This window comes from Miniopterus schreibersii (assembly GCF_964146895.1).
Source record: "Miniopterus schreibersii genome assembly, chromosome: 12".
In the NCBI taxonomy this organism is placed as follows: Eukaryota; Metazoa; Chordata; class Mammalia; order Chiroptera; family Miniopteridae; genus Miniopterus; species Miniopterus schreibersii.
The window spans coordinates 65,579,578-65,593,382 of record NC_138112.1 but is presented as its reverse complement, the minus strand read 5'-3'; the positions used below and the strand labels follow the sequence as shown (position 1 = coordinate 65,593,382).

General features: G+C 43.6%; 1 protein-coding gene across 1 annotated transcript; it reads right to left on the bottom strand.

Annotated features, from left to right (window-relative positions):
* Positions 1 to 3,475: 3,475 nt before the first annotated feature.
* On the bottom strand, positions 3,476 to 4,429 carry OR6Q1 (olfactory receptor family 6 subfamily Q member 1; the record flags this gene model as incomplete). The annotated part of the gene is made up of 1 exon (XM_081155353.1): positions 3,476 to 4,429. One exon carries the CDS (start codon positions 4,427 to 4,429, stop codon positions 3,476 to 3,478), a length of 954 nt encoding a protein of 317 aa, XP_081011479.1.
* Between the last annotated feature and the right edge of the window lie 9,376 nt (positions 4,430 to 13,805).

Genomic DNA, 13,805 nt, shown 5'->3' with positions numbered 1-13,805 from the left:
AGGGCTGGCCGACAATGTTATTTACACCAATGACAGTGAAACCAGCAAAGGAAACAAGTATATAGATAAAGGAGACTCATTTCAGAGAAACAAAGAACTGTAACATCCCATAGTCAAAGCCAGTTGCGCCTTGGAAATCAATTGCATGTGAAAATTGAAAGGCAAGGTACTAACCAAAGACTACAAACCCTGAAAAAAGAAATGGGGAGCCAAGCACAGGTGCAAGGAATAAAAAGAGCCTGCCACCCTAGAAGAAGCTCCATCCAGATGGGCCACAGTGAAGTAGACTCATATCAAAGCCTTTGATGGTGTCACATAAAGGTACACAGCAAACTGTAGAGTTCTGATTTGAGGGTGTGCCTGCAGTCAATTCTCCCCAGCTCCCAAGGTTACTAGGTTACTACCTACTAACCAGGTAGTTCCTTACTAACAATTAAGTCAACATCCTGATACCCAGATGGGCAAAGCAAGAAAAAGAGCACTCCTTACAGAATTCCTTCTTAGTAAGTCTTGTTTCTCTCTGGAATTACTCCCTGTGACTTTCTCTGGATACCAGTGAAGTCGTGTCTACATTAAGCTAGCATGTCCCATGACTATGTTTCATTCTAAGAATAAATATACCCCCAAAGTAGGAATTATATTCTCAGAAATTCCCTATTTGAAAAAAAAAAAAATGCATTTTTCCCTGACATGATTTCATAATTTATCTTTATTAGCAGTGGCTTTTAACACCTTGCTAACCGGTCACGAGATTACTCATGTCTGCACTTACATTAATTTAAGTAATTTTAAACACTTTGCTGACCAGAGTAGCTGGCCACATGGGCTAGTTCTGGCCTGAAGTAGCCGGTCAGCAAGGTGTTCAAACTTTACCTGTCCATAGGAAATATAGTTAATGACTGAATGGAGCCAGGTGAGTGCTGGGAATATCAGGGGGACACTTTGTGAAGTGTATGATTGTCCGGCCACTGTACTGCACACCCGAGACCAATACAAAGTGTTGAAGGTGAACTGTAATTGAAAAAAAACACAACACTTTAGCTGTCAATACCTGCACATATCATGCAACTCGGATTCTGGTAGGTAGGTCTGCTTTTTAAGGGCGTGGTTATTTTATAATGTAAATAATCTCACAAAGCCTTTTTTCCATTTAGTTCCTTATGTCAGATTTTATTAAAGCAACATTCACTTTTACATGTATAGAATCCTTTCTAAGGGTATGCCTCAGAGTGTGTACCATTTTATGTAATTTATCTCAAAATATAGGTTTCTTCTTCAAAAAGCTTAAAATTGTAAACTTTACCGCTACTTCCACAGACTGGTCCTTAGAGTAGTTTCCAAAACCCAGAAAGCACTTCCTGTGTTTGAATTCAAATTCTTTCTGTCACCATATATGAGAACTGTGGAACCCAGCGTGATGGTTAATTTTATGGGTCAACTTGCCCGGGCTCAGGGACGCCCCCACAGCGGTAAATGTTACTTCTGGTTGTGTCTCTGCAGGGGATTCTGAAGAGATTGACCCTTGAGCAAGTGGACTGAGCAAAGAGGAGAGCGCTCGCCGGCACGGGTGGGCATCATCCAGTCCGTTGAGGGCCTGAGCTGGACCAAAAGGCTGAAGAAGGGTGGACTTGCTCTTTACCTGAGCTGGGACGTCCATCTTCACCTCCCTCAGACATTAGTGCTCCTGGTTCTGGGGACTTCGGTTTCAGACTGAGTTATACCACTGGCTTTCTTGGTTCTCCAGGTTGCAGATAGAAAATCATGGGACTTCTCAGTCTCCATAATCGTGTGAGCCAATTCCTATAAATAACCTCCTATATATGTATATATATCTCATATATATACATATCTATATAGCTATATATATACACATATATATATATATACACATAGATAGATGATAGATAGATAGATAGATAGATAGATAGATAGATAGATAGATAGATATATCCTATTGGTTCTGTTTCTCTGGAGAACTCTGACTAATGCACCCAGTATGTTTCACTTTCTATCAGCCAGAAACCTAGAAGTCAAATTCATTTTGTTTCCAAATCCACTCAAGTCAGGTGTCTCAAAGTATCTACTTCTTCGATTTCATTCAGATGAATTCTTATATTTGATCTGGAAAGGTTCTCATCTTTGCACTGTTTTGGCATCTTACCATCACCCCAAAGAATATAAAGCACATTACTAATATAATATTCAATAAGTAAAATTGTTTTCAAAACATGTGATTTGTACCCTTTCTGTTAATTATTAACGGCTAAGATACTGGGTTGGGGTGGGAGTGGGGGATGTAAAGACTGTGATATAATCTGCTCAGTATTGGCCAGTTTAGAAACGCCATCACAGAAAATCTGTCCTTCCCCCACCCAGTCCCAAGCTCAGCACTTTCCTCTTTCACATACTATAATTTCCTGAATCAAATGATGATTATAAATATCTTCAGGAAGGCAACTATCTACACGTAGCGAACTACTTGAATTGCAATTGTTTTTTTAAATCTTATTTCAAGGGAGCTGAGATTGACATAGAGATCCTCTTAAAATAATTTTCAAAGAGCCATGTGGTATAGAGGAAGGACCGTTCTATGTTTCAAATAAGAAAATGTAGACACAAAGCAGATATGTGCATGGACCCCATGGATCACATGGAAAGTCAGCTGTTATTCTGGGGACTTTGTGATGGAAACTGCTGGTTGCCTACCAAAATTTATTTTTCTCTTTTTCCACAATAATCAGTTCTGGCTGAGTACCTGGCAGCTTAGCTATGGACTATATTAGATGTGACCTATGGTCAACTTCTCACCAACAGAAGTGAGTGGCAATGATGACTGCTACATCTAGTGGAGAAACCTTAAGACACAGTGTGTGTCTCCTCCATGCTCCATCTTCGCCCTTCCTACCAACTGGATCCCAGTGCTTCCATGCAAATTACAAAAAGGCCCTAGGTTGGGGGTTGGCCAATGGTCTGTCACAGCTATTCAACTCTGTCATGGTAGCACAGAAGCGGCCAGAGACAATTCATATGGTGTGACCGTGTTCTAATAAAACTTGATTTATGGACACTGACATTTTAACTATATAAAATGTTTATGTGTCATGAAATACTATTCTACTTTTGATTGTCTTCCAACCATTTTAAAGTATAAAAACCATTTTTAGCTTACAGGTCATTAAAAACAAGTGTTGAGCTGAATGTGGCCCATGAGCCCACAAGATGGAAGGAGCTTGGATCCTTATGTGCTGCTGAGCAGAGCCACCCACCAACCAAGAGCACTCACCTTCGACTCCTGCAGGAAAGAGAAAATCTCCTTCCTTCTTTAAGCTACATTATAGTTAGGCCTCTCTTGTTATAGCAGATTAGCATTTTACTTTAACTAATGCATAGTCCATAACTCCTGACTACCCAGGCCATTGCTCCATTTCACCACCCTCTTTCCAAAGCGCATGGAAACTGGATCCCACCTGCCCCCTCACTGGCCTTTCCAAGACCTGAGGGAAATGGCTCTGCTCAGAGCTCCCTTTACCTCCTTGTTTCGAAGACTGTAGATGAGGGGGTTGAGCATTGGCGTGACAATGGAGTAGAAGACAGATACCACCTTGTTGAAGTTGATGGAGGAGGCCACTTTGGTTCGGACATACATAAAGAAAAGGGTGCCATAGAAGAGGCTCACCACAGTCAGGTGAGCTGCACAAGTGGAGAAGGCCTTCCAACGCTCAGCCGCTGAGCGGATATGCAGCAGCGTCCAGACAATGTTGCCATAGGACACAGCAATGACCGCAGAGGAGGCCAGGAGCACCGCCAGGGAGACCAGTAAGTCTGTGGTCTCCTTCAGGGTGACATCCGAGCAAGACAAGGCTAGCAGAGGTGAGGCATCACAGAAGAAGTGGTCGACAACATTGGAGCCGCAAAATGTCAGCTGGGACATGAGGTAGATGGGCAACATAGGTGTGAGGAAGCCCACCAGCCAGCAAGCACCAGCCAGACGGATGCAGGTGCCCCAGGATACCAAGGCTTCATATCGGAGAGGCATACAAATGGCCACATAGCGGTCATAGGCCATGGCAGCCAGTAGGAAACACTCAGTTGCCCCAAGGAAGGTGAAGATGTAGAGCTGGGAGAGGCAGCCAGCATAGGAGATATTCTTGTCCCCATCTCCCCCAATAAAACCAGCCAGCATCTTGGGCACCGTGACTGAGGTATACCCAATTTCAAGGCACGACAAGTGTGTCAAGAAGAAGTACATGGGTCTCTGTAACCGATGGTCCAAACTCACCACCATGATGATGGCCAAGTTCTCCACCAAGGTAAAGACGTACATGGTGAGGAAGAGTGTAAATAAGAGGAGGCGTGCTTCATGCACCCCAGCAAAGCCCACCATGACAAACTCTGTTACGTGGGTCCAGTTTGGGGTATATGTCTGCATATTGGGAATGAGAGTTCAGTAGACTCATAGTCTTGTAGATAATGACGACTAAAAGAGAACCCGTGAGGATGTTGGACTGAAATATCTTCCACTTCAGAAAAAGAAATGGAAGACACTATTCCTCCCCTCAAAGAATTTATAGTCTTTTAGGACCACAAGAAAATAGACAATTTCAGTACAAAATTAAAAGTTCTAGATAGCAATAAGACAGGATATAATGGGAGGGAATAGATGGGAAGCTCAACCAGGCTTGGGGAATGAGAGAAATCTTCCTGGAGAAAGTGCTGTCTAAACTGGAACCTGAAAAGTAAGCGTAAGTTACCGAGATAAAGTTAGTGATGTAGAGACGACATAAGAATAAAATCTCAGACACCAGAGAGAACACTGTGCATTTGAGAAACTTCAGGCAGCTCCAGTTTACCACAGAGGTTAAGAGTTTGGCTTCCTGATCAAGTGTACCTCGCTAGGACTTCACACGGAAGAAGGGGAAGCCTGAATCCTCTCTCTCTCTCTGTATGTGTGTGTGTTGAGAAATAAAAGTAGGTTGTTTCCATTTAACTTACCTGGACCAGAAACAAGCTCCCTCAGGCTCTGACATCCTCTCTCTAAGTCATGGATCAAAGAACTGAAACTATTATAAGGCAATATCTGCTCTGTACCAGGTACAATGGTGGGTGCTGGGGGCACCAGCTCTATACCAGGCCCTGTCCTGGGTGCTAGGAGACAGATGCTCTATGCCAGGAAGCCTCTCAGCATCACCGTGTGTCCTGCCTGGTACAGAGCAGGTGTCCTGTCATGTGTTGGCCTGAACTGCATACAAGTTTGGAGGAATGAGGGAAGGAAAAGTCTTCCTAGTGAAGACAGGACTATTCTACTTGAGTCACAACCGAGAGGACAGGTAAGATTGAGGAATAATAGTAGCAATACATGCATGAGGTAGCCCAGCTAGTAAATTGCAGAGCCAGGGTTTGATCCCAGATCTGTTTCACTCTGAATCTCATGCTTCTGATGACTATGAATAAGAATGAACATTTCAGAAGGCATTACTATGAAATTTTTCCTGTGTCTATAACACAGAGTCAAAGTCAGGTTTCTACAGTAGTATCTCTGTGAGGAAGGGCATCTTGGGAGAGCAAGCATTCTTCCTAGGCTGCCGCATTGTGAGCCAAATTGCTAAGGGGAGAGATGTGCAGGATTTGTGCCCTGGAATTTCCTGGAGCCAAGGGAACCATGAAGCATCTGGGGCTGCAATGCAGTTATTTGGCCAGGAAGCCAGTGTTTATAGACCACCCACTGTGGGGGTGTTGGGCTCTGGACTTAGGCCTGGTGGAGACACGTACAGGAATCTGAAGTCTCTGGCCTTGTTCCTTTCTGACTTTGTATCTCCACATGCTTTCATTGCCATGAAATCAAGGAATGTTCAAGCCAGAGGGAACCTGCTTAATAATTTTTAGGGAAAGAGCAAGGGTTTTAGAGCCTGACAAACCTGGATTCAAATTCCAGTTTAGGCATTTTTAAAATTTTTTTTTAATATGTCTTTTATTGATTTCAGAGAGAGGAAGGGAGAGGGAGAGAGATAGAAACATCAATGATGAGTCATTGATCGGCTGCCTCCTGCACGCCCCCGACTGGGGATTGAGCCTGTAACCCAGCCATGTGCCCTGACTGGGAATCGAGCCTCGATCTCCTGGATCCTAGGTCGATGCTCAACCACTGAGCAAGGCCAGCTGGGCGCATTTTTTAATTAAAATAAAGCACAATTTCCCAAGCAGATCACAGTATGTGGGGTGGGGGAGAAGGCACTCTATGACCTGCAAATCCAAGTTCAGCAGGAAGAGAGTAAGGCATTCCTGGCAAGCCAGGGAAGAGAGATGTGGAAGATAAACCCCTGAGAAGACAATGTGAGGTCAACGGGAGGCAGGAGGGCAGAGGGTTATAACCATATTCAGGTATTAGATGACCTGGTGCCTTCAAACCCCAGTTCTGCCACCTCCCAACCAAAATGCAAAGAGAAAATCAGAACAGAAGGTAACACCTAACCCAGTGGAATGAATTTCTGATGGAAACCTTTAAGCCAGCAGAGATGAGCTAAATGAGGAGAGTTTTCTGGGCAAGAGCTTCAGGATGAACTGAGCTTCACCTCCGAGCGCTCAGATCACGTGTGCTGGGCAGATGAGCCTCCCTCCAAAAGCAAGAGAAGAGGGTTTTTATTGAGCCCCTCCCACAGGCCAGATCCTGGTGGGTTTAGATTATCTCATGTAATCCTCACGACAATACTATGATCCCATGACCCATCCTTCACTCCTGGGTTTCATGCAATTGAAAACACCCAGGCTCAAAAAGAAACTTGCATCAGATCAAAGAACTAGTGTGTGGCAGAGATGGGATTCAAACACCAGAGTATCTGACACAAAACCCTGAGCTTCCCCCACACAGTGCCATCTCCCTCTGTCATTTCATCTCTCCGAATGACACACCTGCAGCCCTGGCTGCCAGCCCCGCCTGGGAGGTTAATTTTTCTGTCTGTGTCTCATTGGTGGAATCCGCCACAGGTTCCAGCGACCTGCAGGGGCACAGCGATGTTCCCAGGCCTATTAACCACACGAGCTTCCTCCCTGAGGCTGAGAGAACTCATCAACCAAGTGACACCTAGGAAACAAGCGGCCAATGGCAGAGGGTCATAGGGGACAATCACTGAATGAGGAGAGCGGCCACACAGGAACTTGGCCTAATTTAGTGTCCTCAGAATGGAGCTCTCTGGGCTAAGGTTTTCCCTACCAAATATGGAAAAATAGTTTGGGCCCATGCAGGGAAATTAAAACTTGGCTCCTGCTGCAACGTGCTGTGCAGACACGTGCCTGTGAAGCCTGGTGAGGGCTGGCTTCCTCCCCGTCTCAGCTCTCTCCACCTGGCCTCTGGAAGACTTGTCCCCAAACATGAAAGGAATTGGAAAATGAACTTACTAAGGTCCAGACAATGATTTCAGAAAACAACCACCAAATCAAGGTGAGCAGGCGATGGAGGACGGGAGCCATGAGGCAGGCAGAAGGGACGGCCAGATGCCCGCGGGGTCTTGCTCTCAGCTACCTCTTCGCTCTCATTCACTGTAGCCACCTCCTGTTCGCTGCAATGTGACAGCAATAGCATAGCTCACTTCCAGGAGCACAGACAGCCCCCTGAGGTCACAGCACCGGCTCTAGAATTAGAGAAGCTAAGTTTGATTCTGGCTCCACTGGGTACCAGCTGTATTTTGGGAAAGTCACTTAATCGTGCTGAGCCTCAGTATTATCTTCAAATAGAGGGCATAGTCTATACATTTGCAGGGCTGGTCTGAACACTAAAGGAAACAGCATTAAGTGAAAATTCAGGGCCTTTGCTCTTATTGTTCCCCCTGCCTTTCTGTGTGGCTTCCTCCGGCACTTCCTCCAATTCTCTGCATGAGGCCATCTCAACAGAGAGGCCCTTTTTGACCACCCATCTGAAAACGCAACTCCCATCACTCTCCAACCCCCTTGATATTTTTGTCACAGCCTCATTGTCATCAGTCAGATATTTATTTATTTCTCTATAATATCACACACACACACACACACACACACCCTGGGCTCCTTGAAGACAGTGCCTCTGTCTGTTCACTCATCACTGTGTTGCCAGTGGCTAAGAGAGTCGTTGGGATGTAGTTTGTATGCAATAAACATGTTGATGTCATCATAAAAGAATGAACACTTGCTCCAAGCATCATGCTGGCCCAGAGAATTGTTTCCTTTCCACTTCCAGCTACCTGTTTCAAGGAAACAGGAAGGAAAGAAAACCCACCAATACGTATGGAAGAGCCTTGAAATGTGGGCGTTAAAGTCCATGTGACCATCCTGCCAGTTCGCTCCAAGACGGCAGGTGCCTGAGACACTGCAGGTACTTGTGTTCTTGGAATAGCCACTCTCACTGGCCTTGGGTGGGAAACAAGTTGAACTGATTTTTACATATAATTTCTTTTTCCTAGCTACTGAATTTCATTTTAAGTTTCCTGGAAAGCTGTACTATCTCAGCTGTTTCAAGCTCTGCTCCCCCAAGCCCTACCTTTCTCCAGTTGCTAGGAGCCATAAAGGGAGAGAAAGGGACCTAGCATGTGGGGTTCCCACGAGCCCTGTTTCAACCAGCTGGTAAGTGGCAGAATCCAGAGAAGAATACAGCTCAGCCTGACCCCAGCGCCCACCATCTTTCCACCTCACCACCTCCCTGGGATGCTGGCACTGCTCAAACCAAATTAACTGAGTGCTCCTCTCGTTATCCCAGCGGCTTCCATACTGAGCAGGCATGACCTGCTCCTGGAAGCTGCTCACAGATGGTCTCCTCATGCAGGGAACAAATGGGAAATGGAAACATAAGGAAAAAAATGGAGGCCTCTTCAGTCATAGGTGCAGTAGAGGCCCCGACCCCAGGCATCCTGGAGAGTTCACTAGAGCATAAAAGAGCTGAGGTGGGAATCAAACTTTCTGAGCTTCTGGCTCCTAGTCTCCAAACAGGAAAAATACCTGCTGAATAAAGTCCCCCCATAATATGGGAATCAATGAGATGGCGGGTAGTCAGGCTTTCAAAATGTTAGAGGGATGCTCTGGGAAGGCCTTCTTACTATCTTGCCTCCATTGCTGTGGTCTGTGCGGTGACTGCAGAATTTCAATAAGGGAAAGCCTAGGGGATGGCAGTGTCGGTGGGGCCTTGGGGATGGCCTGGAAGCTGCACTGGAGTAATAAGCAAATTAAGCTGTTTAGATTGTGAGTTTATTTGAGATGGCTTAAGGGGCTGACAGAGACCATGCGGAACGAAGGCCCCCAAGCATCCTTTAGGCAAATCAATCCGATTCTGTGTGCCTGTTTTCTCACTTGAAAAAATGACTTGATATTTAACACCACAATGACTCTGTAAATGAGCCTTTGAAAGAAAAAAAATGAAATAAACTAGGGGAAACTGTGAAGAAAGGATTGGGTGGATCTGAAGTCAGGAATCCTTACTCTAGGTTTGGTATATCTTTGGTTGATGACGGTCTTTCCATACACCACCTTCTGCATGCTCTTTGGATATATGCCTGTTAGTTTCCAGCACTGGTGTAAACAGAAAGTTAAAGAGCCCACATCCAGGTGCTCAGGGGTCTCTAGAAGAGCCACTCACCTGCCCCCTGCTACTTCTTTGTCTCTTCTCTGAGTGGAACACAAAAACCCAACATTCTCAGAACCTATATCTCATTGTAGAAGAGGGACCCCGAATCCAAGGATCACAGCTTCTCTGAACCAAAGGGTCAGGGCAGAGACCTACCATCAGCTGAACCGGAGAGGGAAATGGGGGTTTTCACTGACTATAAAATGACTCATACTCATGTATAAGCCTCTAACACCCTAAGGGTGGCCCATGGGATCAGGCCTCAGGGGAGGTTTGAAGCACTCAAGACAACAAAGGAAAGAAGATAATGAACTATGGGAAATTCTTCCCCAGTGGATGTGCAGAAGCTACGTGGGAGTCCCAAGTTTGTAGACTAGCTGGACAAATGCCAGTGGAAGATGAGGGGCCAACCAAAGAAGGTCCCATGCCAGCTAGACTTTTTGCTAAGGTCTTGGGCTCTCACCGACTCTGGAATAGGGTGAAATGAAATCTCCTTATTTCCAGATTTATCAAGAATGCAATAAGGCCTTCCTCTATCAGGATGGCTCAGATATCCCCACCCACCTATCTGCCCTTTATCTCTAGACAAGGAAAATCTACGATGCTAACAACAGACATTGCTGAGCAGTCACTCTGGGCCAGGCTACTTGCCATACACGTATGAAATGCTCAGCCTCAGTCCCGAAGGAGCTCACAGAGGCTGTGACTAAGGCTGTGGCTTGGGATCACTTTTATCCAGGATGTACCTGTGCCCTGTTGCCTTCATTCCAAAGAACTTCCCTCAGAGTACTTGAGGATTATCTACAGGCTGAGCAAACTTTTTTCCCCAAAAGGAAATCTTACCTTTTGCCCCAGCATGGATGGACCTAGAGGGCATTATGCTGAGTGAAATAAGTCAGATAGAGAAAGACAAATGCCATACGATTTCACTTTTATGTGGAATCTAATAACTAAATCACCTCCTAAAGGCCCCGCCTCCTAATACCATTACATTGGCATTAGTATTTAGCACAGGGATTTGGGCCTAGCCGGCGTGGCTCAGTGGTTGAGCATTGACCCATGAACCAGGAGATCATGGTTTTATTCCCTGTCAGGGCACATGCCCCAGTTTCTGGCTTGATCCCCAGTAGGGGGTATGCAGGAGGCAGACGATCAATGACTCTCTCTCATCATTGATGTTTCTCTCCCTCTCCCTTCCTCTCTCTGAAATTAATTTTAAAAATTTTTTAAAAATACATGAATTTGGGGAGACACGAACATTCAGTCCATAACAATTGCCAAAGGCTAATATTTTATCAAGCCAGGAAGTGGGTATAAAGTTATCATTGTGTTATGTTCCTTCATGGCTATTAATTTGAATTATTTCATGATAAAAAATGTATTAAAAAGAATAGCTGTAAAAATACTAGGTCAGACTTTATTTTGGGGTGTTTTTAGGCTAAAAAACATCATTTGGAGGAGACTGAGCCTCTATTGCAGAATGAGAACTATCTACAATTTCGTAATGATGTACAAAAATTCTAAGTACGAGGTGGGATTTCAAATCCCTTTCAGAGGAGTGGCGTTTCAGTCTGGTCCGTGTTCCTCCTCTTTGTCACAGTGTCGGTTCTGTGATCCTCCTCTCTGTGTCCCGGTTTCGGGGCTGGGATATTTGATTCCTCGGGCAAGAGGAAAATAAAAGGAGTACAATCATTCAAAGCCTCTTTCATTATGGTCACTCACAGAGGAGAGTTCCGCCTTCAGATGGCTCAATTCTGGACTTCTTTGGTGTCAAACTGGGACAACAGATAGGGTGACAAAACTTAAGAAACCAGCAAGGCTGGATGGGTTTACATGGTAAAGGCAGAGTATTCCAGGCCGAAGAGAAAGAAAATGTTCTGGAAGATGAGAGCAGAGGACTGGGTTTGAGAGCAGAGGTTTCGGGTCTGCCTGTGTTTCCTTGGCCCTCCAGGCTCTTCTGTCCTCCCGAGGACTCGTGGCCTGCTGGCAGGGTAGTTTTCCTAGTCGCTTTTAATCAGTGCAGAAGAGGGGTTTTTGCTTTGTGCTACTGGGAAGCCAGACTCTGTCAGATCGGGTCAAATTAGGCCAGAGCTGCAAAGGGGTTTTTCCATTCACATAGAATAGCCCAAAGTTTTTCTCTTTCTTTCTTTCTTTCTTTCTTTCTTTCTTTCTTTCTTTCTTTCTTTCTTTCTTTCTTTCTCTTTCAAGTGGTTTTTTAATTAATTTTTCAATTACAGTTTACATTCAATATTATTCTATATTAGTTTCAGATGTACAGCAAAGTGACCAGAAAATCATGTACTTTACAGAGTGGTCCCCTCACTGCTTCGGCTACCCACCTGGCCCCATGCCTAATTCTCTCAATATTATTGACTATAATCCCTATGCTGTAACCCGCATCTCTGTGGCTGTTCTGTAACACCAAGTGTAGTGCATAATCCCTTCACCTTTTTCACCCAGCCCCCCCAAACCCCTCCCCTCTGACAGCTGCCAGTCTGTTTTCTTTATCTATGAGTCTGTTTCTATTTTTTTTGTTTATTTTGTTCATTAGATTTCACATATAAGTGAAATCATATGGTACTTGTCTTTCTCTGTCTGATTTACTTCACTTAGCATAATGCCTTCTAGGTCCATCTCTGCTGTGGCAAAAGGTAAGATTTCCTTCTTTTTTATGGCCCAATTGTATTTCATGGTGTAAATGTACCACAGCTCTTTTATCCACTCACCTACCGATGGCCACTTGGGCTGCTTCCGTATCTTGGCTACTGTAATTTAGTAGTTTGGACTTAATTATATTAATTTATTTTATATTTTCTGTTTATTATACTTAACTTTTTTTTCTTTTCTGTATACTTTTGTTTGATAATGTTTATTTTCTGATTTGGAAGCCATAAGTTTTATTCTAATAGCTACTCTACATTTTTTAACCTACACACTGAACTACAAATTTTCTGACAAGTTCTACAATTTTTTTTTAAAAAACTACATTTATTTTTTATTTCTTTATTCTCATCCAAGAATATTTTTCCCATTGTTTTTCAGAGATATTGGGGGGACGGAGAGAGAGGGAAAGGATGAGAGAAGGAGAGAAACATCAATGTGAGAGACACATCAATTGGTTGCCTCCTGGAGGTGGCCCAGGGGCCAGAGCCTGCAACCGAGGTCAGTGCCCTTGGCTGGAACCAAACCCGGGACCCTTCAGTCCGTAGGCTGATGCTTTAACCACTGAGCCAAACCAGCTAGGTGGCCTATAGTTGTTTAATTTCTCTCATCTTCAATATTAAATCCTTAACATACCCTCCCACCTTATTATTATTGTTTTATAAAACAGAAGTATGATTTTTAAACTCTAACCATTAATTAAACATTTCAACACATTTTATCAATCTCTGTGCTCACTACATCAACTCAAATGGTTTCCAAGTAGATGGGGAGAAGAGCTCTTTAGAGGAGGCCAGTTCCTTGTATTCCACATCTTCCTTCTGTTTATAATTTTCTATTTCAGAAGCAAATTATAACAGTCTTTCGTAAGGAGCTGTGTGTAATAATGTATTTAGTATTTGTGTGTCTAAAAATGTTTTTACATAACCCTGTCTCTTGAATAAACTTTAGCTGGTTGTAAAATTCTAGATTGACAATTTTTTCCTTCAGCACTTTAAAGTTATTGTTCCATTACCTCCCAGTGTCTATTGTTATTAATGAGGTTTGCTGTTGGTCTGTCATTCCTCTGTATGTAATTCTTCTTGCAGCTTTTATCTCTCTGCTTTCTGTACTGTATTCTGTGTGAGTTTTTATATTCTACTTTTCATTTCTCTAATTCTTTCTGTTCCTCTGCCTGGCTCAGAGTTCATTTTATTCATTACGGTTTTTTAATGTTTTTTTTTAAAATAAGTGATACAATCACATGATTCAGATCCAAAGATTACACAAAGGCAAACAATGAGAAGTTCCCTCCTATTTCTGCCTCTTTACTCAGTCTACTGGGCATTTGGTGAGTCCTTTTACTATCCAAATACATGTCCTTTAATCTGAGAAATTTTCTTGAATTGTTTTATTAAATTTAAATTTTTCTATCCATTTTTTTCTGTTCTCTTCCTCTAGAACTTGTGTCATTTATATACTAAATTTCCTGGACTGGTCCTCCAAATTGTTTCTATTATTTCTCCCTTATTTTTCTCTTTTATATATTTGTGTTCTAATTTCTAGGCAAATTCTTAACATC